The 26,178-nt window shown below is 57.7% G+C and overlaps 1 protein-coding gene across 1 annotated transcript in view; it reads left to right on the forward strand.

Moving 5' to 3' along the window:
* Window positions 1-24,951, forward strand: part of TSPEAR (thrombospondin type laminin G domain and EAR repeats) — a 59,751-nt gene extending 34,800 nt beyond the window's left edge. Inside the window, exons 3-12 of the mRNA XM_027079520.1 lie at window positions 164-402; window positions 2,247-2,337; window positions 3,361-3,517; window positions 4,830-4,961; window positions 5,631-5,857; window positions 7,184-7,370; window positions 8,307-8,536; window positions 18,976-19,163; window positions 21,569-21,670; window positions 24,560-24,951. Of these exons, the coding sequence (XP_026935321.1) occupies window positions 164-402; window positions 2,247-2,337; window positions 3,361-3,517; window positions 4,830-4,961; window positions 5,631-5,857; window positions 7,184-7,370; window positions 8,307-8,536; window positions 18,976-19,163; window positions 21,569-21,670; window positions 24,560-24,713 (1,707 nt within the window). The 3' untranslated portion in view covers window positions 24,714-24,951. The remainder of the gene's footprint in view (window positions 1-163; window positions 403-2,246; window positions 2,338-3,360; window positions 3,518-4,829; window positions 4,962-5,630; window positions 5,858-7,183; window positions 7,371-8,306; window positions 8,537-18,975; window positions 19,164-21,568; window positions 21,671-24,559) is intronic.
* The last annotated feature ends 1,227 nt before the right edge of the window (window positions 24,952-26,178 follow it).

The raw sequence follows: 26,178 nt of genomic DNA on the forward strand, positions 1-26,178 counted from the left end.
CCTGCCACCCTCACCTGCCACCCTTCACCTGCCCCCTCACCTGCCCCTTCACCTGCCCCCCTTCACCTGCCCCCTTCACCTGCCGCCCTCACCTGCCCCCCTTCACCTGCCCTCCCTCACCTGCCCCCTCCCTGCCCCGCCCCCGCTGGCCCCTCTCTTGCAGAAGAACGAGTACCTGTTCACGGTGGTGGCGGAGGAGCGGGACTCGCTGCTGCTCGGCCTGCGCTACTCGCCCACCCAGCTGCACTTCCTCTTCCTCAGGGAGGACGGGGCGCGCGCCTGGCAGGTCCGCGTGTCCTTCCGCGGCCCGGCTCTGACGGACGGCCAGTGGCACACGCTGGTCTTGGCCGTGTCCGAAGGCTCCTTCTCCCTCACCAGGGACTGCGGCCTCCCCGTGGACATGTAGGTACCGCGGCGCCGGAGGGGTGGCAGGGGGCCGGGTGCTGCCAGCAGAGCTCGCAGGGCGCACGCTGGCCCGCGGAGCTCCGCCGAAGGCCGCTGGGGTCAGGCTGGAGGAGGAGCGCCAGGGTCATTGGCTGGTGGACGTGGAACGGCCCCGCCCCGCGGAGAGGCGGCGACGGGCGGAAGCGCCCGGGCTGGGAGGGGCCGCAGCCTGCCAGCTGGGGCTGGGGCATGGGACTCGACCCATCTACGCGGCTGCGGAGTCGGTAGCATCGAGGCAAGGCCCAGAGGAAGGTCAGGGTGAACTCGGGCACCAGGAGCCCAAAAGGAGCTGCCGCCCGAGGAGGCCCAGGTCATGCTTTGTGACTTTCAACCCATCACTTAACCTCCCTGACTCAGTTTCCTTTTCTGGGACGAGGGAGAAAATATTCACCAGAACATCACCTTAGTAGCTTTGACGCAACCCCGGGCACTCGAGAGCCCGAGCCCATCTCTTGTCCTGGCCGTGGCCTGGTCCCCATGGCCTGGCTCCCGGGTAAGCTGGGCGGGGACGGCCCCCACCGGACCTCAGCGTCCCTCCTCGCTGGCTGGGGCTCGCCACCCTTTCTTTCTTAATCACAAATGGTCCATTTGCACTAGATCTATCCTTATGACAAATATTCCTTTCAAAGGTAGACTCTCACTCTGCTTTGTCATTATGAAACTTGTTGGAATAAAAGATTCTCCTTAACACGTACACTGTTTAAACATGCCTTTATCACAACTCCGCCCCACCATGCCCCGAATACACTGGGGCCTTTATAGGGAGACGGCGGCTCAGGTGGGAGAGCCGGCGATGGGGCAGTTCTGTGATGGGGGCCATGTGCAGGAGGACAAGGCTGGCGGTGCAGGTGCTGGAGCTCATTGCGGCGCCGCGGAGGGCTCACACCTGGACCCAGGAAGCCTGGGAGCTGTGCTCGGAGCGCAGGCGTTCTGGGACCTTGCCACGGCCAGCGGCAGCCAGATGGCAGGCCCTGGACGGAGCAGGTGCTTTGACTAGAGGACGTGGCATCATGGTCCGGGAGGTGCTGGACAGTGGAGAGGAAGCACACACCTGGCTCTTCCCCCAGAGGCTCCAGCCACGCAGTCCCCTCCAGGAGGTCCCACGTCTTCCCCATCCTGAGTTGGGCCTCCACTTGCATCTCAAGACCCAACTCCAGCCACATCTTCCCACACATCCCGGCTCACCGAGGTGAACCCCGTCTGGCCCCGACATCATCTGTCCCACGGCCCTGGGCTCAGAGGAGGGGGGTGGGCTGGGGACCCCGTGCCGGGAGGAGCCACTGGAGACGCCCGTGACATGGAGAGGGGCCACTGAACACCTCCACAGCACACACTTTTGTAGAAGATCCTTGTCCTGGGGCAAAGAGCATCCCCCCAAATTCACATCCGCTAGAACCGGAGAATGGGACCTTGTTTGGAAACAGCATCTCTGCAGGCATAACCGAGCTAAGCTGAGCAGTAGGTTGGCGCTGACACAGTGACCTTACAAGGAGGCGTGGAGGAGAAGGCCACATGATTCAGCCACAATCCCGGAAACTCCAGGAGCTCCCAGCAACTGGAAGAGGCGGCAGGACCTTCCCCTGGAGTCTTCAGAGGGGGCACACCCAGATCTCAGACCTCTGGCCTCCAGCACTGCGGGAGAACACACTTCTGTGGTTTAGGGCGCCCAGCCTGTGGTTCTCGTTATGGCTGACCCCGGACACTGATACAGCCTCAGGCGGTGCTGCCCCCATCCTTTTCTACGTAAATAGGCCACGACCCTGCTCTCCCATGGCCCTAAAACCGTCCTCCAATGTTTTCAGAATGGCTGATATGCCCTTCCCGGCCACCCTATCGGTGCGAGGAGCCCGGTTCTTCATCGGCAGCCGGAGGAGGACCAAAGGCCAGTTCACGGTAAGTACGGAGGAGCTGCCTGTCTGGACCTCCCAACACCAGTGCTCCTGGGGGGCTGTCACCACTGGTCTGGCACCCCAGTTTGACACTGTTGTACGTGCAGTTGGGAATGGGGAGCATAAAGGTTCCGTGGAGTCCCATGCATGCCGGGCACACTCCCACCACAGGGCCTTTGCACCTGCTGTGCCCTCCTCCTAGAACATTTGTCCCACTCCTGCCATGGCACACTCCCTGTGACTTTGGGGCCCTGCCCTGTGCCCTCATACCGTGGAGGCCTTCCCCTGCACTCTGAGGAGATGACACCCACACCCAGCCCTCTCATCCCCTTCCCCAGATTGTCTTTGTAGCCCTGACCACCTTCAGACCAGCTGTGTGTTTGCTCATTGCCTGTCTTTCCCTTAGAGTGCAGGGAGCGGACCTTGCTCCATGAGGGTCAGGGCTTTTGTTTCTTGCCGTGTCCCGTGTAAAGAACCGTGCTCTGAATATTTACCGATGGCATGCTTGGATGGATGGATGGATGGATGGATAGACTAATGACAGATAGATGAATGGTGGACGGACAGATGGATGGAAAGGTAGGTGGGCAGATAGATGAACAGATGTATAGGTGGATGGATGAATGAATGGGTATTTGGGTGGGTGGATGGATGGATGGATGGATGGACAAAGGGATGGATGGATGGACAGAGATGGACAAATGGATGGATGGATGGATGGACAGATAGGTAGACAGAGAGACGAGCGGATGGACATACAGACGGATGAGCATTGTACCCGGTCACTGTAGGGCGTCCACAGGAAAGGTCCCTTCCGTGGTTTAATCACCTTCGAATGGTGCACAGCTCTCCACCACTGCTCCCAATGCCCCCCTTACCCAACGGGCTGACTCCTCTCTCCTGGCTTCAGAGCTTAGACCCGCACCCGCACTTCCACCCCTCCCTCAGGGGGCTGGGTGGGCTGCGCCCAGTGGGCGGGGCCCGCTCCAGCAGTGCAGGTCCCAGTGCGCTGTCCCTCTCTCTGCAGGGCCTGGTGAGGCAGCTGGTTCTGCTGCCCGGCTCAGACGCCACCCTGAGGCTCTGTCCCTGCAGGAATCCTGAGCTCGCCCTGCTGTCCATCCCCCCTATCCTGCGGGGACTCGCGGGGAAGCCGGAAGATAGTGAGGTGCTGAAGTACCCCTATGGTTAGTAGGCCGCAGCCACCCGCTCCCCAGGCCGACGGTAGACCCTGGGGGCCTTGGCACTGCCAACCTCCCCGGGCACAAGACAGGAGGGCGCTTGGCACGTGGATGAAGGGGACGCCGGGCCTGACGCAGACGGCCCCGCAGGGAAGGCAGATGGTGCCGCCAGACCCGCCTCCCTCCCAAGGGCGCCCCCATGGCTGTTTAACCCCCGCCTGGACCGTGCCCTCCATTAACTGCTCGTCCCACCTGGGACCTGGGGCTGAGCCTACAATCTGGCGTCCCTAACTCCCACCTGCTGTCTACTTTGCCCCCGGAGCAGCGTTGGGGCCCTTTCCCCCCTTCCCCTCCAACAGACATCAAGCGTCAGCACCCCACCCCCGCGGGGACCCCGACCCTCATGAGGCTCACTGCTGTTTTCTGGGGTCCCCCAGCCTAGAGTGTCCCCCGCTTTGCCGTCTTTAGTTTGTGTTTGCACCTCCCCAGTGTAAGGTTAGTGTTGACGGTTTATTTAAGCCACATCCCCTGCATGGAGAGTCTGAAACCCCTCCTCCCTACTAGGGAGGCGGGGAGACAGCCCGACCCTCTCGAGCCTCACGAGTCAGGGGAGCCCCCTGAGCAAGGTGGCCCTTAGGCCCAATCCTGGACCCGTGTCCCCAGATTCCCAGAGGCACACGGCCTCTGGGCTGTTTGCCGGGCCTCGGGCAGGAGTCTGGCCCCAGGCCTCTGCCGGGCAGCTCAGGAGGTCGAGGACGCGCTCAGTGCCACAGACTGGCCGCCGGGGCCTCAGCGCGGACGTTGCTGTAAAGGGGCCAAGTGGCACCATCGGGGTGAGGGCTGGACCTGGGATGAAGCCGTGAGCCCCGGGGTCAGGGGTCAGGGGCCTCAGAACTACGCAGAATGGAAGCTGGGTGGACACGTACCAGCGAGTCACAGGTGGAAGCGGAGAGCCGTGCAGCGTGATGGCCCAGGGCTCTCAGCAGAGCTGAGGCCGCGGGGAGCCGTGCGGCGTGATGGCCCAGGGCTCTCAGCAGAGCTGAGGCCACGGGGAGCCGTGCGGCGCGATGGCCCAGGGCTCTCAGCAGAGCTGAGGCCACGGGGAAGAGCTACGTGGGCGGGAGGCCGTCCTGCGTGCGGACGCCCCAGGCAGGCCATGGGCTCTCGGGTCTCCCTCCCTCCCCGAGACCCTGAGTGGCTCCTGGCAGCTCAGGAGGTGGAGCTGAAGGCAAAAGCAGGGGTCACCTGACAGTCCCGTCTCTGCCCTCCTCCGGGTAGCACGTGCCCACTGGACACCCATCTTCCTGCCTCCCCGCAGAAACCGACATGAAGGTGACGCTGGGATCCCGGCCACCATGTACCAAAGCGGAGGACGCCCAGTTCTGGTTTGACGCCGGCCGCAAGGGGCTATACCTGTGCGTGGGCAGCGAGTGGGTCTCCGTGTTAGCAGGTGAGGTGGGTGGGGCTCTGGGGACCTCGGGGTCTTCTCAGAGCCAGCGATACTTAGGGACAGGGACGACCCCCCCACGGAGCAGTGAGCCCACGTGTCTCACCTGGAAATGCGTGCCCTCCTGGGCCCTACTGGTAGGCTGGCCGGCTCTCAGCTCTCGAACCTCCCCGAGGGGGCCAGCCCCGCTCCAGGAGCCCCACCTGCTCTCCTACCCTCTCCGCCCACTCGGGTCAACATTGGACGCGATGGTGCCGGGAGCCCAGGAGTGGTTCTGTTGGCGGGGGGGTGAGGAGAGGTTCCGTGATGCTCCCCAAGGGGGTCCTCGGGAAATGGGAACTGGCTCCGGGGGAAAGTCCCCGAGCCGTGGCCTCTACTCTCTAGTTCCCATCAGGGCACAGCCTTTCGTGGAAGCCGTGAGCCGTGGGAAACATCTAGTAGGGACCTGACGTGTCAGTTCCACCCGACTAGTATCCCTGGGGGCTCTGCAGACCCTAAAACCTGTGTGGGGGTGAGAGGCTCCTTTGCCGGGCCTCCTGGTGAGGGCGGCACGGCACTCAAGGCCACAGTGCTCCGGGTCATGGCCCAGGTCCCTGGGGTTGCACCCCTGGACGTCCATCCAGGCTTCTGTCCTGGGAAGCATTAACTGGGTCTCTGGGTCTCTATCACAAGCCAAAGAAAGGCTGGAGTACGTGGAGGAGCATCAGAGCCTGTTCACGAACTCGGAGACACTGGATATCGAGGTCTTCGTCATCCCTGGGGCCGGGCTCTTCGTGGCCACTGCCAACCGGAAAACCACGTCCGCCATCTACAAATGGGCCGACGGGAAGTTCTCCTCGTACCAGGACATTCCCACGCACCAAGCGCAGTCCTGGAGACATTTCACCATTGGAAAAAAGGCAAGTCTGCATTCGGAGTCTTTCTCGATCCTTTTTACCTTGGGAAACCCCACAGAGCCCAAAGGTTGGGGCTCCTTACGTAGATTTTATGGGGAAAGGCACTTCTACTGGTTTCGAAGCCTCGTGCAGGTTCTAAATGCCTTTTAAAGTCAGGCGCGGCTGCGTCTCTGTGTCCAGAATGTGACTGAGAAAGTCTGTTTGGCTTCCGCAAAATAGAGATCAGCCCATTTCTGAGATGCTCCCCAGCTCCGTGCAGACCCACCACCGCCTCCTTAAACCTTGGAGATAATCTGACCTAAACCAGTCAGCAGGGCGGACATCACGTCAGACTGAAAATAGGCCTCCCTTCCCAGCCTTCCTTTACTCGATCCATACACACTGGGAACACGTGATGTCCTAATGGAGGGACAGGTGAGGATGGTGAGCTTGGCCCGGAGGCCTTGGGTGGGAAGCCTCGTGGGCGGCCTCCCCTTCCTTCCACCAGGGCTGCGTTGAGCAGTGGCCCACGGGTCGTGGCTAAGACGGTCATCCCCTTGTGAGAGTTTTCTCTTTACCTCCCCGAGCCCGCCCCCAAGTCACTTGCTCACTAACACGTGTGCCAGGTGCAGCCCTGCCCTCACCTGGGCAGGTGTCCCCCCGCCCCACGGGGGACAAAACTGAGCGAAATAGACAGACCTCTGTTCCCCGTCGCTGCCGACCCTCAGGGTCCTGCGCTCCCAGCCAGCCTGGTGAAGGGGTGACTAGCCCTCTGGTTTTATGGTTGATGACATTTTAAAGGTTTATATTTTTTCATTATAAAAAACAACTTGATATCAAAGAAAAATTGGGAACTTCAGAAAACTAAGAAAAAGGTCTGCCCCATCCCCTAAGCAGCGGCAGAGTGTACCTGGGGCTGCTTCAGCCGCCGTGAGCGTGCCCCACCCCCGGGCTTCCAGCTCCTGCCTCATCACACGACCCACCATCTGGCCTCCAGCTCACGTCACACGTGGGGCGTTGCCATGTTGTCCTCGACTGCGTGACAAACACGTGCTTCCTGAGACAGCAGGGCGTCAAGAGTTTTCCTCTTCACCCGGTGCTGAAGAACGTTTCCGTGCGTGAAGCTTTTCCTGGGCTTGGGAGACAGGAACGGAGCTCACGGGCTGCTCAATGCGGACGCGGCTGCGGGTCTGAATGTGATGAAGATCCGGAGAGTCAGTCGTGGGCTCTTGGGCCCGCCCCAGGCCGTCAGTCCCGGCCCAGCCCCTGTCCCGAGGCCGGTGTTCAGAAGCCTCGAGTGCCGGACCCCTTGCGCGGATCACGAGAACGCTGTCCCGGTCCTCTCCCCAGATCTTCCTGGCTGTGGCTAATTTTGAACCGAATGAAAAGGGTCAGGAGTTCTCTGTCATTTACAAATGGAGCCAGAGAAGGCGGAGGTTCGCACCGTACCAGAGGGTCCTCACCCACGGCGCCCGGGACTGGGAGGCCTTCGAGGTGTCCGGGGAGCACTTCCTGGCCGTGGCCAACCACCGGGAAGGTAGGGGCTATGGCCTGGGCTCCAGGGCCAGGGCAGGGTCACCTGCAGGGTTCAGTGTATCTCATTAAAAATGTGTAATAAACCACACGTGGCCCGTGTCCTCGGGCTTGGCAATCTGACAGTGGCGTCTGAGGGAGGACACACCTGGGCACCCCCTCATCTGTCCAGGGAAGGGCGTCCCTGCCCTTCTCCATTCTGGGCACAGACTCTGTGGGATGCAGTGGGTGCAGTGAGGGACAGTCCTGGGAGGGCCTGGGAAACCTGGCTTCTGGGCCAGGTGACTGCCCTGCGTGGCCACGGTGAGCCCTTCCCTGCCTTGTAGCTCTTGGGGGACAGGGCCCCGGGGGGCAGTCGGCCCTGCAGGGCACCTCTGGCCTCGGCAGGCTCTGCGGCTCAGCGATCACCTGAGTCTACACCTGCCGGGGAACTCTGGCGGCGGGCGGGGGGCCAGGGAGGAGACCCCACCACTGCTCATAGGCAGAGAGGACCCCAGGAGCCCGCCACCCAGCACCCCCCATGGGAGTGAGTGTCCCGGGAGAGGCTGGCCCAGCCCTGGGGGTGGGTGAGGAGCTCCAGGGAGCACGTTCCGGGCAGGCCTGACCGGCGGCGGGGAGCGCGAAGGGGATGGTGGACAGCGTGAGGGGTGAGGCTGGGGAGGGCGGGGGTCCCGCCTCCAGCATGCTGCAAGGCCTCAGGGGCTCTGGAGCCATCCGAAGTCGGGGCCCCCGAGGGTTCTCATCGGGGCACAGAGGCAGGAAGGTCACATGAAGGGCGTTGCCACTGCTGGGGGCCTGGGGAGGGTGCAGGAGAGCAGGGCCTGGCTGGACTGGACGGGCTGCAGGGCCTGGGGCAGGGTCCGGGCGGGCAGGGTCTTGCCAAGGCCGCCGCGAGGCCACGGCAGCCCGTCTCCCTCCCTCCATGGCGCTCGGCTTCCAGGCAGCGACCACAACATCTACAGTGTCATCTACAAGTGGAGCCCAGGGGCCCGGCTCTTCGAGGCCAACCAGACCGTTGCCACGTCGGGCGCCTGCGACTGGGAGTTCTTCACGGTGGGGCCCTACGCCTTCCTGGCCGTGGCCAACGCCTTCAACGGCACGTCCACGCAGCTGCAGTCCCACCTGTACGTGCAGCTGGGCGGCAGCTTCCAGCTCTTCCAGTCCTTCCTGGTAAGGACCCTGCGCTCCCTGCCGGCCCCGCACCTCTGCCTGGCGCCTGGGCGACGCAGGACCCGGGCCGCACGAGCCAGGACCAGGGCCCCAGCCCGGGCCTCTGCGCCCAGGCGCCTCCCCAGAATAAGGCTCAGGCTGAGCCCCTGGGACCCCGAATATAGCCTGGGAGCCCTAAATGAGGCGGGAGGGCTGCCCTGGCACGGAGTTTCCGGCAGCCCGGCTGCTCAGCCGGGTCCCCTGGCCCCTGGGGGCCCTCACGGTCTGACCCACCTTTATGTGGGCGCCAGACTCTTGCCCTGGAGCAGCAGGCAGCTGGCCTCTGACCTGGTCAGCTGTGGTGGCAGCACTGTCCACCTTCCCTGCAGACCTTGAGTGTCCCTCAGCTGGTCCCCGCTGTCGTGGGCTGCCTGGAGGGACCTCTGACTGAGGCAGCGAGAAGCCTTTATTACGTGGCGTGGCCCCAGATGCCCGGCTGAACCACGCATGAGCTGCTGGGCCCCGGGCTAGCGGGCGGCGTCGGCATCCCCTCTTCACGCCCACCGTGGCCTAGGGTGACGATGTGGGGCCCCAACCCTCCTCCCACCTTCCCTCGGCCTCCTCCCTCCAAGCCGCCCAGCTTGTCCCTCTCAGTGTCAGACCCCAGGCCGAGCCCCCACGGATGATTCTAAAATCGAGAGCCACTGTCGGCATTTGCGTCGTCCTGGCTGCGTCCCAATGTCGTTCGCGCAGAGCCAAGGGCGCGGCTGTGATCACTCCCTTCTCAGTGGCTTCAGTGGTGGGATGACCTTCGTGCCACCCCAGGGGACAGTCCCTGAATGCGGTTCAGACTCTCCTTTCATGCCACAAGCCCACTACACGTGGCTCACTTCATACGTGGACCCCATGGTGCTGCACATCATGTTTTTCGACAAGTTCCTAATTGCTTTTTCTGAAGTCCCTCCCTCCCTCTCCTTTTCTTTTTGGGGAAGAAAACCCCCGTCTCTGCACATGGTAACGTCCCCCGGCTTCTTGCTGGCCATCCCCGTCCCCAAGAGCCCCTGTGAACACCGCGTCTTCAGTGCCTCCTGAGTTTCCACCCGTGTGTTGGTGCTCCCATCGCGTCTGCAAGGCCTCTGGCCGGTGTGTCAGCCCGTGAAGACCCCTCCCTCTTTTCCCGTAACCCCCCTCCTGGGCCCTCCTGCCTGTGCTGTCCGGGCTGACTGTCTCTAGAACTGACAATGGTCCCCTTTCCGGAACTTTCCTTTACCGCCATCTTTGGCTGGAGCCACCGTGTCCAAATCTGATGTCCGGTGTTCTGGTTGACCTCAAGGACACCCCGCCTTCCAGGTGCTCCCCGACACTCCCCAGCGTCCCTGCAGCTCAGCCAGGTTATGTGACCAGGACCAGCCAATGGGTGTCGAGCAGAGTGAGCCCACGTCAATCCTGGGCTGAGGGTGAGCGCTCACCCCTCGCCCTCCGCAGCCACGTGGGCCACGTGCCCCGACAGCACAGCCACAGGCTGGGGGAAGCCATGACCTCGCCGGCTTCATCCCAGTGAGGGCGACCTTCTGTGGCGGGAAGTGTGGACACTCATGGTGGCTGCATCCCTTACCCTGCCTCATGTACCGCGTGCAGGATTTTAGGGGGGAAGTTTCCTTGGAAACACTGAGGGCAGCCCCTGCCTCCCCAGGTGCCTTTCCTATGACCTTCTCTGCCCTCAGTGCCCACAGGCTTCTTCGCAGTGGTTTCCTGTGCTTCCTGTCTGATTGGTCTCAGTGCCCTTTCAACCTGAAGGCGTGCATCCCCAGGCCTGGGAGATTTTCTTAGTTTTTCTTGATCGTCTCACGCTCCCCTCTCTCTAGAACGGTTAGCCAGCTTTCGGATCTCCTGGATTGAATCTATCTTTTCTTTTTCTACAACCTAGAAGCTTTCCTTACCTTTATTCTCTAATCCTGTTGATGAGCATCTTCTTGTAATGCTAGGAATCGTGTTTTTAATATCCAAGAACTCTTCCCTTTAACGGCATTCTGTATTTACTCTATAAATGCGGTATCTTCTTGAATACTTCTGAAGATAATTATAATTTTATTTTTTTAAGAGTTTGTGTAATTTCTTTTCTTTTTAAGTTTATTTATTTTATTTATATTTATTTTTGGCTGCATTGGGTTTTCGTTGCTGTGTGCAGGCTTTCTCTAGTTGTGGCGAGCAGGGGCTACTCTTCATTGCGGTGCACGGACTTCTTATCGTGGTGGCTTCTCTTGTTGTGGAGCACGGGCTCTAGGCACGGGGGCTTCAGTAGCTGTGGCTCGCGGGCTGTAGAGCGCAGGCTCAGTAGCTGTGGCTCGCGGGCTCTAGAGCGCAGGCTCAGTAGTTGTGGCTCACGGCTTAGTTGCTCCACAGCATGTGGGATCTTCCTGGACCAGGGCTCGAACCCGTGTCCCCTGCATTGGCAGGTGGATTCTTAACCACTGCACCACCAAGGAAGTCTGATAATTATAATTTTAAAAAATTCTATTCTGTTCCTAGAACCAGCTCAGTTTCTTCCAGTATGAGTGTATGTATATGTTGTAGCCTGACTCTCATGTTCTAGGTCTTTTATAAAACATCTGGAGGACCCTTAGTTTTCTGTTTATGTTTAACGTTGAGCCTGGCAGTGGGTGGCGTTGTCACTGGCCGCTGTGCCCCGGGGAGCTGGGGACCTGGTTGAGGCCCTTGACGAAGACCTTCCTAAACTGGCCTCTTGCTCAGATGTAGGTGAGGCTGGATCACAGTGTTGGCAGCTACAGGATGATAATCTCCCCAAACAGCTGCAGGAACCCTCCTCATATCACATGCTTGGTGTGACAGCCCTGCTAGGGACCTGTGTGGTTGACCAGAAGGCCGCTTGCCAGGCCTCTGTGCCAGGCTGCAGGACTGTGCTCTCTGGACACCACAGGAGTCTGCTCCCCTGTTCCACCGGCTTGTCTGCTAGATATTTGGAAACAGTCACCGCAGATCTCTCAGAATAGTCTTCAGTTCCTGCCGTTGTCCCCCGTGCAGTATGTTCCAAATCCCAAGGAGATTCTGGTCAATCTCCTTGAACGCCCCCCAGTGTGCCGGCTCCAGGTATGTGAGACCCTGAAACTCTGCATTTCAGGCTGCATCTGGATTCAGCTCCAGTCTGCACCCAGCCCTGCCGTAGGCCTCAGACACAGAAGGGAGGCCGGGGCCAAGGGGCAGCGACGGTGCCTGCTGAGCCAGGGCGGGGGCCATCCGGGTTACAGGACCTAAAGGAGAACCAGCTGAGGGGTGTGACGTCAGCTGGAAGAATCACCCACAAGGGCGGGCGAGAGCAGGACCACAGTGGCTGTGAGAGAGCGTGTCTCTGGCCAGCGGGCAGAGTGACTGTGGGGGCTGCGAGGGGGCACTGCTGCCACCCGAGCCTGCAAACAACTGCGGAGCCCTGCCTGAAGGCTGCCTTCTCTTATGACCCGTGTTTCTTCACACTCGAGTCCTCAGAACCCACGAGGTCCCACTTTCACGTTCTGCCAGCACTTTTCGTACTGTTTTAATCCTCAGGGCCTGGCGATGTCTTCATGTGCTTCCACTGGATTTGGAGCTTTGCGCCATCTCTCACGGCCATGGGCTTTGAAGCAGGAGAGGCCGGTGCTTTGAAAGCATGTGTGGGTGGAGAGGTGCCCACACCGCAGGGAAACCTTTGCGGAGGCACGGCCGGGCAAGGGCGCACGCCGGTGTTTGCGAAGCTGTGCACACGGATGGTGCTGGGAGGGGCGCTGGGCGGGGTCCCAGGGCTGCGGGGTGAGTTCAGCTCACCGGGAGGGCCCGGGCCGTGCCCACGCCAGGTCTGTGGCTCAGGTGTACGTGGGAGGCTGGCTGCCCACCCTGGACGAATTCCTCAGCCCCACCCTCCAGACCTCCCCACCTCTCCCACCAGGAATCCTGGAACCTTCCTCAGGTGGCAGAGACCACAGCTCCAACCACTTGGGCTCGCCATCTTGGACCAAAGGAGGTCCGAGCGGGGTGTGTGCAGGAAGGATGGGCTCTGTCCACAGAAATCCAGCCTCCAGCCCCTGGGGTTTCTGCTCCCTGAGCTGTCTGGCTGTGGGGCCTGTGGTCACAGTCATCACGTGTAGACCCAGAACGGAGGGGCCGGGGAAGGGGGGAGGGGAATGGTGGACCAAGATGGCGGGCTTTATCGCCTGGGAGGCGGGGCTGATGGAGGTGCCGCTGGCAGAAAAGAGAACCGAGAGCAGTGGGAGACTGGGGGGGCGGGGCGCAGCTGAGGGCTGACAGGGGCCCCAGTGGAGAGGGCCAGTGACCCCAGGAAGCCGTGCGTCGGGGCAGGTGGAGGGGACGGGCAGAGGCGCTGCCCAGAGCTATCAGTGGGTGTCTGGGGATGAGGGTGGAGCTGTGGGCTTGTCAGAAACGTAGTCTCCACCGGGAATGTAGACGTCCAGAAACGAAGGAAAAGGAGGCGCGTCTGTAAGGAGGGTGGTGTGACAGCGCCCTCAGCAGTCAGCGCCGGGAGGGGCCGGGCTCAGGTGCTGGCAAGGGCCCTGGCGCTTCCTCCTGTGCCTCGGGTCTGCTCTGTGAGGCAGGAGCGGGCAGTGGACCAGGCGGCCTGGGGAGGAGCAAGGTTTGGAGGGGCTGCTGGGCCAGGGGAGAGCTGGGAGGGGCACCCCCTGAAGCCTCCTAGGATGGTACCCTCACCCACCTTAGCCAGCTGCCCACAGTGGGAATGGCAGCGTCCCCCCAGGGCCCTTTGGGGGGCTGCCTGCCTTCCCCAGGCAGCGCGCCCCGCCCCTCCCTCCCCAGGCACTCCCAGACCTTGGGTCTTTGCTCCATCAGAGCCGGAACCTGAGGGCCTCCTCCCCAGCAAGGGATCCGCTGGTTACCGGGAGCCCACCCACCCTCAAGGGAGGCCGTCAGGGGTTCCAGGTGCTCCCGGCTGCCAAGTCCTGGAAGCACCATCGTCCCTCGAGGTGTTCCAGAGCCTGCCAGGCCCGCAGCCAGGGGACTCCAGGGCAGAGCTCCGGGGGAATTCCGCTCAGGAGGGCGGGAAGGGCCCACCAGCCCAGCGGGTGCCTGGCCTCCTTGATCCGGCGCCAGGCAGGGTTCTTCTCTCCCTGATGAGTCCCTAATGTGCTTAGAGTCCAGGAGCGGCCTGACAGCGGGGCCTCAGGCCCGCTCATGCCCTGCCCAGGCTGGAGCAGCCCTGGGTGGGGACGGTCCCCCATTCGCTTCCGAGCGGGGGCAGCGCAGCCTCTGGCTGAGGGCGCAGGTGCTGGTCCCACCCTGCGAGGAGAGCTCATCGCTAGCCGGTGACTGTGAGCCGGGGGCCCCATGCTGGCCTGTGCCAGCCTCTGGCGGATAAAATACCGGACACCCAGTTCAATGTGAATTCCAGATAAACAACGAATCATTGTTTAGTAAAAGCGTGTCCATACACATACACTGAAGAACCATTGCTTATCTGAAATTCAAATTGAACGAGGCGCCGCGTACTTGCCGTATCTGGCGCCTGACGCAGCTGCGCGGACAGCAGAGGTAGGGTGAGAACACACCTCCCCTCCCCGCCCCGCCCGCGCTAAGCCACGCCCACCTGGATGCTCCTCCCCACCTCCCTGCCGCTGGCCACGCCCCCGTCCTTCCTCCTGGGTTCCTGGCCCTTCTCCCCGTTTCCCAGGCCCTGACAGCCCCTTCACCGACCCCCATCTGCACGCCTCTCCCCCTCCGCGCTGGGGCTCAAGGCAAGTGAGCGGAGGGTGGAGTGAGTCGGAGCTGGAAGGCAGCCCTGGCAATCTGTGGGATACCCCCTCTTCATACCGGCCCTGGCCCCTTGTCCTGTGTGGGTGTGTACACGTGCGTGCTTGCAAGCGTGTGCATGTATATACACAATGCATGTGTGTGCCTCAGGTATAAGGGCATACAGGTGTATACAGGTGGGTGTGTACATAAAAGCTTGTGTGCCTGCAGGTATGTGCACATGTATACACTTGTATGCATGCAGGATTGTGTGTAAAGTCGTGTCCATGCAGGTGTGTGCACGTGTATACACAGGTGTGTGCATGCAGGTGTCTTGTGTGTCTGCACACGTGCACGTGTGTGCAGGTGTGTGTGCGGGTGTGGGCGTTTCCCACTGACGTGGTCTCATCAGCACCGGGGTGGGTGGAGCTGGCGATCTCACCCACCGGCCTCTCTGGTGGTTTCTGCGACCTGCCAGAGCTGGCGCGCGTGTCACTGCACACTCGTGCGGGTCTTTAACGTCGGTCGACTATGAAGCGGCCACAGAGCAGATGAGGCTGGCGGCCCCGCGGGCCCGAGTGTCCCCACCAGCTCGGAAGTTTCCGGGTGACCCCAGGGGACATAGTGCCACCTCCGGAGCAGCGGTGAGGAGAGGACGCCAATGCACAAAGGCCTCAGCCCAGCTCCTGGCCCGGAAGCGGTTGGCAACGCCAGGTGTCCTGGCCCCTGTCCTTGTCCTCGTGTGTCACTTTTAGCTTGAGCTCCCTTGTTTCGGCTCCTCAGGACGGGCCCAGGCCTGTTTCAAGGGCAGCGGCTCTGCCCGGGATCGGGGCTCCGCGAACCGGGCGGCGACGCCCTCTGCTGGGCGTGGAGAAAACACCAAGCCGGGCGACCTGGCCGGGTACCGGACCCGCCGGGGCCAGAGGGCGCGCTGGGCGGCGCGGACCCATCTACAAGCGGGGAAGGGACCTCCGAGGAGGGGCAGTCATCAGACCCGCCCTGCCCGGTCCGGGTAAAGAAAAACGGAGCCGCTTCCCACGTGGGGTGGGGATGCGAGTGTTCCTCCAGCATCGCTGGGCGTCGGGTGACTGGCTCTGCCCCAGCCACGACCACCTGCGTCTGGGGACGCACGGTGTCCCCAGGAAGCAGCCCGGTCCCGAGCCTGTGCGCTGCGTGGCTTCCAGGCTCGGTTCCTTGTCCGTCCAACCTGAGCTGTTCCCAGCTTTTCACTGTCATGAATAAATCTACTACAGGCATCTCATCAAGGCTTTCCGTGGGCAAATTGTTTTTATTTCTCTTGAGTGGAATTCTGGGCCATAAGGTAGGCGGATGTTTAACTTTGCAGACATTGCCGAGCAGTTTTCCGAAACGATTCTACCATTTCACACACTCCCCCGCACAGCATGAACTCCAGCCGCCCCGCGCTCTTGCCAACACCGGGTTTTGTCTGTATTTGCAGTTTTACTTGTTGGGTGTGAAGCGGCACCGCAGTGTGGGTTTTAAGTCGAAATCCCCTGGTGACTAGATGGCGGGTTTCCATCCACCTGCTGGCTTGCTAGAGCCCCCTTGCGAAATGCCTATTCAAGTCTTTTACCCATATTTTATTTTATTTTCTGCCTTTCATTATTGATAGGTAGGAGTTCCTTCTATATTCTGGATACAAGCCCTCTGTCACATACATAGTCTTCTATCTATCTCCTCTTTTTCGTATTGATTCAATGTGTTGTGCAATTGTGTGCTCCAGTAATTACGGCATATGTATTCAACTTACTACAGTCTATTTTTTTATTAACCACGAGTCCCTGTTAACATGTACAATTCAAATTAAAAATTTTTTATTTTATATCGGAGTATAGCTGATTAACAATGTTGTGTTAGTTTCAGGTGTACAATCTATTTTGAATTAATATTATACCTTACGTATAATGTAATAACCTTACAACAACATGATTTCATTTACCCCCACCCGGCTGTCCGGCTACTGTGAGCATGTATATACTCACACGTCTACTTAGGTTATAAGCTCCACAATTTATCATTTTTGCTGTCGGTTGTCTTTACACCCACATGCTCACCATTCCCAACGCCCTCTGCATCCCTTCCACAGACACGACTCTCCCTGTGGTGTAACCACCCTTCAGCTTCACAGCTTCCTTCGGTACTTCTCGTAGAGCAGGTCTGCTGGCAACTCTTTCTACCACTTTTATCTGAAAATGACTTTATTCCACCTTGAAGGATATTTTCACTGGTTGTAGAATTCTGGGTTCACGTTTTTTCTTTCGTGTACATTAAAGATGGTTTTCTGTTGATGTCAAGCTTCCACTGTTTCTGATGAGACGTCGGGTACCATTGGTACCACTGTTTCCCTATATCGAATGTGTCGTCTTCCTCTGGTGGCTTTTGCAATCTTCTCCTTCTGTTCTCGGATATTTAAATATGATGTGTCAAGGTGTGGGGTTTTTTTTGTCTTTATTCTGGTTGGGGTCTCTGATCTTCTTGGATCTGTGGTTTGGTGTTTTTAATCAAATTTGGAAATATATTAGCCATCATTTATTTAAATGTTTCTTCTGCCTCATTCTCTTTTCTTTTCCTTCTGTGACGCAATTACACACACATTAGACTGCATTATATTATTCCTCAGTCATAGAGCCTCTGTTCACCTTTATTATAAATGTTTTTTTTACATATTTATTTATTATTTATGGCTGCATTGGGTCTCCGTTGCTGCACACAGGCTTTCTCTAGTTGCGGCGAGTGGGGGCTACCCTTCCTTGTGGTGCACGGGCTTCTCGTTGTGCTGGCTTCTCATGTCGTGGCTCACGTGCTCTAGAGCGCAGGCTCAGTAGTGTGGCACACAGGCTTAGCTGCTCTGCAGCATGTGGGATCTTTCGGAACCAGGGCTCCCACCCGTGTCCCCTGCATTGGTAGGCGGTTTCTTAACCACTGTGCCACCAGGGAAATCCCTATTGTAAACGTTTTTCCCCCTTTCTGTGCTTCAATTCAGGCAATGTCTATCAGTCTCTCTTCTAGTTCACTGATTCTTTCTTCTGGATGGTCCTGATAGCTCTTGATCCCATGCAATAGATTTGTGAATACAGATATTTTCCTCTTCAGGTAGGATTTCTATTTGGCTCCTTTTAGAGTTTTCCTAGCTTTCCAAATCTCCCCATCTCATTGGTCATCACACACATATTTCCCCATAGATTCTGATCATAGCTACTGTAAAGTTTGCATCTGTTAACTCCAATATTTGCACTGTGTCCACCTATTTCTACTTGCTGTTTCTTCTCTTGATTATGGGTCACGTTCGCCTGCCTGTTTCCCCAGGTGCTTAACTCTCCGGTCAGTTCCTTCAGCCTCTCAGTTGTTGTTTGTCTCTGGGTCCCTGGGATCTTGTCCCCTGTGTGTACACCTCAGGAGCTGGACAGGACTTGAAAGAAGTTACTAAGGAGACATTGGGGCTCCCCCTTCTGGGGTTCCCTCCTTCCTAGGGTAGTCCCCTTCCATTTCTAGAGACTCTGCAAGCCCCAAACTCTCACCTTGGACTCCCATGCCCAACCAGCCTGCTGCTGCCATTCGAGTGCCGTGCCCACGCGCCCCAGGATGGGGAGTGCCCTCAGAGAAAACGTCAGATGAACGTGCATCTGGGGGTCGCGTCCCCTCCACTCTCCACCTGCCTCGGCCCTTGTCCAGCACCTTCAAACAACGTGTGCTTTTTTAGGCATCGCATCCAGAGTTCACGTTATTACCAGCAGGAGGCTCAGTCTAGTGTAAGTGTCTCCACCAGGATGAGAAGCCGGAAGCCAAGAGGAAAACATTTAAAGACAATTTCGTGCCAAGTGTCCCATCGGCGCTTCTGCAGCCCTCGCCAGCCCATGGGAACAGAGTCAACCCCTTTCTGCTGACGTGGGATCTCAGACCCCAGCGGCCTCCTCAGGCTGTGGTTCGGGGTCCCCAGGAGCTTTGGCCGCTGTTCCACCAGCCACAGGCCCCTCACTGCTGCGGGAGCTGCCACATCTCCCCTGCCTCCACTTAAGCCCCTGCCGCTTGCTGTCTTCAGGGGTGGTCACTCCTTTTGTTTCTGCCCCACCCTCTCTCTTCAGGGCTCAGACCAGGGCCTGGATCTGGACCCCTCTGGTCCTCCCCTTCCCCCTGCACCCTCACCGCAGCACCCCCAAGATGCTGGCCGTAACTTCCTCCTGGGTCCCACCCGCAAATCAGCTCATGCAGCTCGAGGTCTGGGACCAAGGCTTGGCAGCCGGCTATTCACGTAAAGGTCCAGCCCTGTTGCCCCACATGCACCTCACCCTCGAGGGTGATAAGTGATTTCAGAGGGGCGGCACAGGAACCCAGAGATGGGGTGGTCCCTGGAGCCAAAGCAGAGCCTCAGGCCAGGGACAGCGTGTAGTGAGAAACTCCTTTGGAGTTCAGAGCCTGACTGGGGGGAGCAGGGAGGGCTCCCTGGCAGAGATGTTGTAGCAGCTGGACCTCCTGGATGGGCACACTGGGGCATGGGGGAGTGGGCGGCACAGGTGGTAAGAAGCACTCCAAGCAGATGGTCCCCTGACTCACGTGCAGTGAGGCTGGGAAGAGCCGTGCTGGCGGGAGGGCCCCGACCCGGCGCCTGGAGCACGCAGGGGCTGGAGCGCGTGGGTGGTCATTCCGAGGGTCTCCATTCACGCGTGCTCTTGGCCCCCTTCTCACCATCCCAGACGTTTGGCGCTGCAGACTGGGAGGTTTTCCACATCGGGGAGAGGGTGTTTCTTGCCGTCGCGAATAGTCACCGCTACGACGTGGAAATGCAAGTGCAAAACGACTCCTACGTCATCGACTCCGTCATCTACGAGCTGAACGTCACCGCGCAGACGTTCGTCAGGTTCCAGGAGATCCGCACCTGCAGGTACCGGGGCGCGGTGGGGGGCAGGGATCCAGGGGGACCCGCTTCCCGCCCGGTAGCCCACAGACGGCAGCGCGCCTGTGCCTCCCGGAAGCCACGGGTGCCCCACCCGCTTCCTGGAGGCGTGACGTGGTCTCACTCCCCACTCCCTGCAGACCTTTCTCCAGGGCCAGCTGAGTGATAGTGGCTCCTGTTGTAACCTTGACTCTGCTTTCAAACGATGTGGCTTGTGTGTGTGTGTTTTTAAACTAAATTCACGGGTGTGTGCAACCATCACCACAGTGACTTTAGAATATTTTCATCGCCTCAAAAAGAAACCCCGCCCTTCAGCTACCTTTGCCCCTCCCCCCACCTCCCCAGCCTCCGGCACCCACCAGTCTGCTTTCCGTCCCTCTGGGTTTTCCCATTCTGGACGCTGCCTGTGAATGGAATACATAGGTTGTGCTCTGTTGTGTGTGGCTTCTCTCACTCGGCATGTGTTCAAGGCTCACCTACGCTGTACGTCAGTGCTTCACCCCTTTTAATGACTGAGGAATGTTCCACTGTAGTGATTTACCACACTTTGTTCATCCCTCATCAGTTGATGGATATCTGTCCGTCTCCACCTTTTGCCCAAACGGTGTGGTTCTGAAGGGTAAAGATATGCCTCCCGTTACCGTCAGTGGCTTTACTGTCCCGCTGCTCTGGAGGGAGAGCGGGAAGTCACGCCAGACGTTCGCTTCCTCCTGGATTAAAGCAACGCAGCCCCTGATGTGAGCTGTGGGGCAGACAGTGTAAGTCAGCACTTTGCTGTTGGCGTCTTTTCCACGGCCTCGGTTTTAGAACCCAGCTGCGACTGGCAGGATACTGCACGGGGACCACACGGCTGCCCTGCTGCCCGCAGCACGAGGTGCTGCCCCTCACTGAGCATGATCACGGCCACGACTTTTTTTAATGACCGAATCGTGACTGGCCATGCCTGGAAGTGGCCTGAGACAGGCTTCCAAACAGTAGAAGAAGGAAGCAGTGAGGAGCCCCAGGGCCCCCACTGGCCTCAGCCCCCCCTGCATGTCCCCAGGGACCCCCATGGGCCCTCTCACATCTAGGGTCCTGTAGGAGCTCTAGGCTAGCGCCCTCAGTGCCCCACTGAGAAGGAACCCGGGGGTGAGTATCGACCAAGAGAGAAGGGCCCTCTGCTGCCTGGATAAGCCGTAACCCTGAGGCCACTGGATACAGAAGCACCGGCCTGACCTTTGGCATCCAAGTGACTCCCACGTGCTGCAAGGCTGTGGCCTCAGTTTCCTTATCTGTAAAGTGGACACAGGACAGTAATGCAGTAATCAGAGTGGTGCTTGGGGACCATGGCTGATGCCCAGGTTGGCCTCCTTGGATAGACAGGGCTCTGGGATGTCCTTCCTGGAAGCCGTCTGTCAGACCCCTGGGAACTGAGCCATCTCTGAGCACAGACTCACCCTCAGCAAGTTCAGGAGGCATTTGCTGAAGGCAGGATGCAGTGGTCTGTTTGCAGTAAGAACCACAGCTTGCAAATGTAGGGGAATGTCTCTGTGTCAGCAGACCCTGCTGGCACCTGAACGGCTGTCAGGGAAGGAAGGAGCGGGTGAGTGGGTGAGCTCACGGCCAGTGTCCTCAAGTTCCCGCCTCCAGGGGGTGCTGCAGGCCTTCATGGAGTGACCGCGAGCTTGAGACTGTTCCTCTATTTCAACCTCTTCTAAGTGAGTGACCTTTGCACCCATGTTCATAGCATCAGCATTGACACTTGTAACCCAAGTGTCCATCGACAGAGGAATGGATAGAATGGGGTCCATTCTTACAATGGAATATTGTTCAGCCTCAGAAAGGAAGGACATTCTGACAACTGTGAAAACACGGATGAACCTTGAGGACATGATGTTCAGTGACGTAAGCCAGTCAGAAAAGGACAAATGCAGTAGAATCCACTGATATGCAGTCCCTGGAGGAGCCAGATTCATAGGGACACACAGCAGGACGGTGGGGGCCGGGGGCTGGGGGAGGGGATGGGAGGGAGCGTTTCATGGGGGCGGAGTTTCAGTTTGGCAAGATGGAAAAAGTCTGGAGGTGGATGGTGGTGACGGTCGCACAACAGTATGACTGCGCTTAATGCCACTGAGCTGTGCACTTAAGAATGGGTGAAACAGACAGTTTTGTGTATTTTAGTACAATTAAATTATTTTATTTAAAAAAGTGAACAATTAATTTGCATTTCCCGGGAATAGACCAACTGGCTGTGTGACTGAGAAAATCGCTCCCCCCTTCTGTGGATTTTGGAAGTGGGACCTACCGCCCTGAATTCTGAGATGAGGGGGAGAACTGGCTGAACTCCAGCCCCCCGAGTTCCATGGCAACATGTCCGAGTCCCGTGTCCTAACGTCTGCTCGTTGCTTTTGCAGTGCTCTGGACTGGGAGTTCTTCTCAGTGGGAGAAGATTATTTCCTGGTGGTTGCAAACTCCTTCGACGGAAATACCTTCTCAGTAAACAGTATTATTTACAGGTAAAGGCCGTGCCCCTCCTCACCACCTCGGTTCACGTGGCATGTGCTTGCCTTCCCCACTGGTGACCACAGGCTCAGAGCGAGTCACAGGTTAGCGGGCCCTGTGGGTCACCTGGCACCCAGCGCACCGGAGTGCAGGCTGAGTCTGGGTGATGCCCCTGGGTTAGCCAGGTGACCTCTAGTCTCGCTGAGGCTCACGACTTTGGATTTGGCCAGAGATGCAGTGTGTGGATACAGTAATTTGAGAGTTATTCGTATATTATCCTTTAAACGTTTCCATCCAGGCCTACGGTAGACCCCTCTGTTTTTCACGTGTCCTTCAATAAAATTTTACACTTCGTCCTAGAGGCACTGTGGTGTTCGCAATACCTTCACTTCTGGGAGTTTTCCTAGTTGTAAGCACATGTCCATTTCCATCTGCGTATCCTGACAATTAATTGTTGTGTCTGGCCATCCAGCCACGTTATCTCTTTCAGTTCTAATGGTTTCCCGAAGAAATGTCTGTGGGAGCTCTAGAAGTATAAGAACACCTACAAATAAAAGCAACTTTGCCTCTGTATTTCTAATGCTTTTACTGCTTATCTAGTTGTCTCAATTAGCTAGAAATTCCAGGATGATTTTGAATCGTAGGAGCAGTGACCGCCGTTCCGTCTGACTGATGTGATGGGAACGGTCTGGGCGTTCCACAGTTTGGCGGGACGTGAGCAGTCTCGCCCCGCGGGCATTCTTTAGTGCTTGGCGTGCATCTTCCCGGTCAATCTGTTGACATAATGATTTATGAGAGGTGACCTTGCACTCTGGTCCGAGCGTCACTTAACGAGGATGTGCAATTATTTAACATGTCACTGGCTACCAATCATTATGATCGATTTCAGGTTTTTGTATCTATAATAGGAAATGAAATGGCTCTGTGATTTCTTCTGGACACTTGATGTGGAACCTAACTTAATAGGCACACCACCTACACCTGTGGGCTGGGATGGTTTGAACAGTAGGACTAATCTGTTTTCTTTACGATGTGGTTAAATTCAGTTACAAAGCCGTCGGCCTGGTTCCTTTTCAATAGTGTTTGTGGAGCAGCTCATCCAGTCTCCCCCGTGGCTACTGGTTTAATCAGGTTCTACGTCTCTTCCTGAGACAAGTTTGCTTATCTATACTTTATTAGAAAAATCATCAATTTTCTTTAGACTTTCTAATTAATTGCTGTTTTCAACAAGACAAAGTAATTTTAAAATTTTAAGTAATTTAAAACTTTTTTAAATTTTAAGTAATTTAAAATTTTTAAAAATTTTAAGTAATTAAAAAATATTAATTTTAAGTAATTTTTAAGTTTTAATTAATTTGTAAATTTTAAGTAAATTTTAAGTAATTTAAAATGTTAAAAATTTAAGTAATTTAAAAATTCATGTGGAAGAAAAAATTTTCAAAGACGGCCAAGAAAATGTTGAAAAGGAGAATAGTGAAGGAGGTCCTGACAGCGTGCAAATAAAGCAGTATGATTTTTGCTAAACATAAACAAATATGTAGAAGGAGTAGAATACAGTCCAGAAAAGAGCCGATCTTTCACAATCATCTAGTGTGATAATGCTATATTTCAGCTCAGTGAGAAAAAGACGAATTAATAAGATAATTTCCTGTAATTTTCTGTCCATCTGGAAGAAAACACACCTATACCTCTGCTTCATATTATACACAAAGTAAATTTTATAAGGAGAAAACACTTAAATGTTAAAAATTCAACAACAGAAATATTAGAAGAAAAGCTAAGATGACTTTGTAAAACCTCAAAGTTCTGCAGAGAAGATGTGAGACCTTCCCTAGGCTGGAAAGAGGCCGCCAGGCCGACCACCTACATTTAAACGTTTTCTATGGAAAGGGCGTCCCATTCAAAATCAAAGGACAAACTCTCCACAACACATATGGCAGAACAGGAACCCCACAAATTAATAAAAGATTTGTTTTGAATTTGGAAAAATGGGCAAAAGAGATAAATAGGGTCTTCAGAACTAAAAATGGACAATGTGAATAAACATGTTAGAGATTGTTGTTTCAGAGCGCGAGGATGATGCACATCTCCCATCTGTTTGGACGCTGTTTAAAGACCCGCAGTGCTGAGTGTGTGTGTGTGTTCGGTGGGGAGGGCTGGCCCTTCCCCACCAGGACAGGAATCACCCCAACCTTTCCAGAAAGTCATCTGGAAAAACGTTTAAATTAAAACTACGACTGCTTTTGATCCAGGCGGCCCACTCTGGGGCCTCCACCCAATGGAAACAGAGCTACCTGTCGATAAATCCCTTTTGAAGGGCAAAACCTAGAAACCGCTGACTGGGGCAGGACGAAGGGCTAGGTACAGCATCCTCATGTGGGAGCGGGGGTCACAGGGCCGTGTGCTGGCAGTGGGGTTCCCGCCTCCAAAGATGGGTGCCAGGTGTGTGTCTGAGGGCCGTGCCTCACTGCCAACCCCAGCAGTGAGGAGGGGACTTCAGCTCGGACCCCATTATTAACCCACCAGGAGGCCCTCCCCATCCCCCGCCCGACGGAGAAATCCGAAGGCAATCTAGGATGGGAGCAGGACCCTGGGTGGATCAGAGCAGCCGTGGGGTCTCGGACAGGGCAGGTCCCCCCTTCCGGGCCTCAGTTTCCCCTTTGCAGGCTGAGAAGGCCCCTCCTGGCCCAGCTCCCCGCGATTGTAACCTGGGGGGATTGTGAGGCTGGGATGCTGGGCCCCTCCATGCTGTGCCCGGTGGGAGAAGCAGGTGAAGAAGGCCTGGCGAGGATCACGGCAGGGGGGATACAGTGGGAGCCCCAACGCCCAGGCACCTTCTCCTCTCCCTGAGGGCAGCCTGGCGCCGGCGCCCCTGTCCCGAGGCTGACAGTCTCTCCCCACAGGTGGCAGGGGTATGAAGGCTTCGTGGCCGTGCACAGCCTCCCGACCTTCGGCTGCAGGGACTGGGAGACCTTCCGCACGGCTGCCGGCTCCTACCTGGTCTACTCCAGCGCCAAGGAGCCGCTGTCCCGGGTGCTGAAGCTGAGGACAGGGTGATGGGCCCAGGGACCCAGGAATGGGACCCACCTGGCCGCACCCCAGAACCTCACCTGAGAAGAACCTCCGGGGACGGGGACGAGCCTGGGAGAAGCTGTGGCTTCCAGAGCCACCACCTCGCCGCCCCTGGCTCTTGTCTAGCCGAGGATGTTTTCACTTCCACCCCGGTAACCATGGTGGCCGGACTCATGTGGCTCTGTGGGTGTCCACGTGGAAGGCCAGAGCTGCCCCTGCACGTCTGGTGTCCTGCAGGGATTTCGCTTTAAAGGAAAAGTTCATACGAAGTTTTACCTCAAAAACAGTGGAGCCTGGTCACCTTCCCGCGGTGCCCACCACGTGGCCAGATGCTCAGCTCTGCTCGGGGAGCCCAGACACGGGAACCGGCTTGATGCTGTCTGACGTCTCTGTACCAGCTATTTATTGTGTTCTGTCTAGACTGAACTGTATTTATGTGCTCTCTACAAAAAGCACTGCTGCGTCTGTGTTTCTGGCGGGGACTCGACCCTCATGGAGAGCAGTCACCGGGCCGTAGCACGCACTCTGCCACCACAGCCCGAGGTGCCCTTGGGTCCCTGGTCACCAGCACGCCTCTCCTAGCAGGAGCTTTTTCCTCCAGCCTCAGTTCACCCGTGAATGCGGGGGGGTAGGGTCAGGTCAGGAATCCCAAGGATGCCTGGCACGCGTCTTGTCTCCTCCCAGAGCCACACCCGTGGGAAACCCCGGGTCGACGGGACCCTGTTGCCTCTGCACCCAGGCTGGTATCCCCGGTCATCGTGGCTGGCCTTGTGGGTGTACCGGGTGGACTTGCAGTGCCAGTGCTCGCCCAGCTCCTCCCACGTCCAATGCCCTGAGCCTACACCAGGCCTGGGCCTTCTGCCTCCCTGGGACGGCTGCTAGGTGCGACCTGACACCCCCCCAGGAGCCTAGGGGAGATGCCGTCACCACCGGGAAGCCTCCCTGGTGGAAGGGGAATTCTCCATGCCAGGAGCTTTGCTGGGAAGACCCTGTGGGGTCCACATCCAGCCAGGAGACCACGGGGCAGTAGCTAAGCCAGGCCTGTTCCGCTACCCAGGCCCCGCCTGCTCTAGGATGGGATATAGGAGCCAGGACCCCAGCGCAGGAAGGCCCCATGCTTGGTCTAATGTTCTGCTCTTTCCGTATCGAAATTCTGGCTGACGTTTGCCCAGGATCACACAGCCAGGGGCAGGTAGCAGCTGCAGCCCCAGTCCTGGCTCTCCGTGTGGGCTCCACGTGAGAACTGGGGAGACCCAACTGCCCAGGAAGGAAAGCGATGTGAGCCTGCGCCCTGGCCATCCTGACCAGGCTTGGGATCTCGAGAACTGTGACTTGAATTCCCAAAGTGGAGAATTTTCTAGAGCCTCCTTCAGGCCAGTGGCTTTGCCTCCTTCAGGCAAAGAATGGGGGGTGGGGAGGGGGGCTCTGGGGCCACCAGGCCGGGGCACCT

This window comes from Aethalodelphis obliquidens, unplaced genomic scaffold (genome assembly GCF_003676395.1).
Source record: "Aethalodelphis obliquidens isolate GAN/ISIS:26980383/991018 unplaced genomic scaffold, ASM367639v1 scaffold1, whole genome shotgun sequence".
Taxonomy (NCBI): domain Eukaryota; kingdom Metazoa; phylum Chordata; class Mammalia; order Artiodactyla; family Delphinidae; genus Aethalodelphis; species Aethalodelphis obliquidens.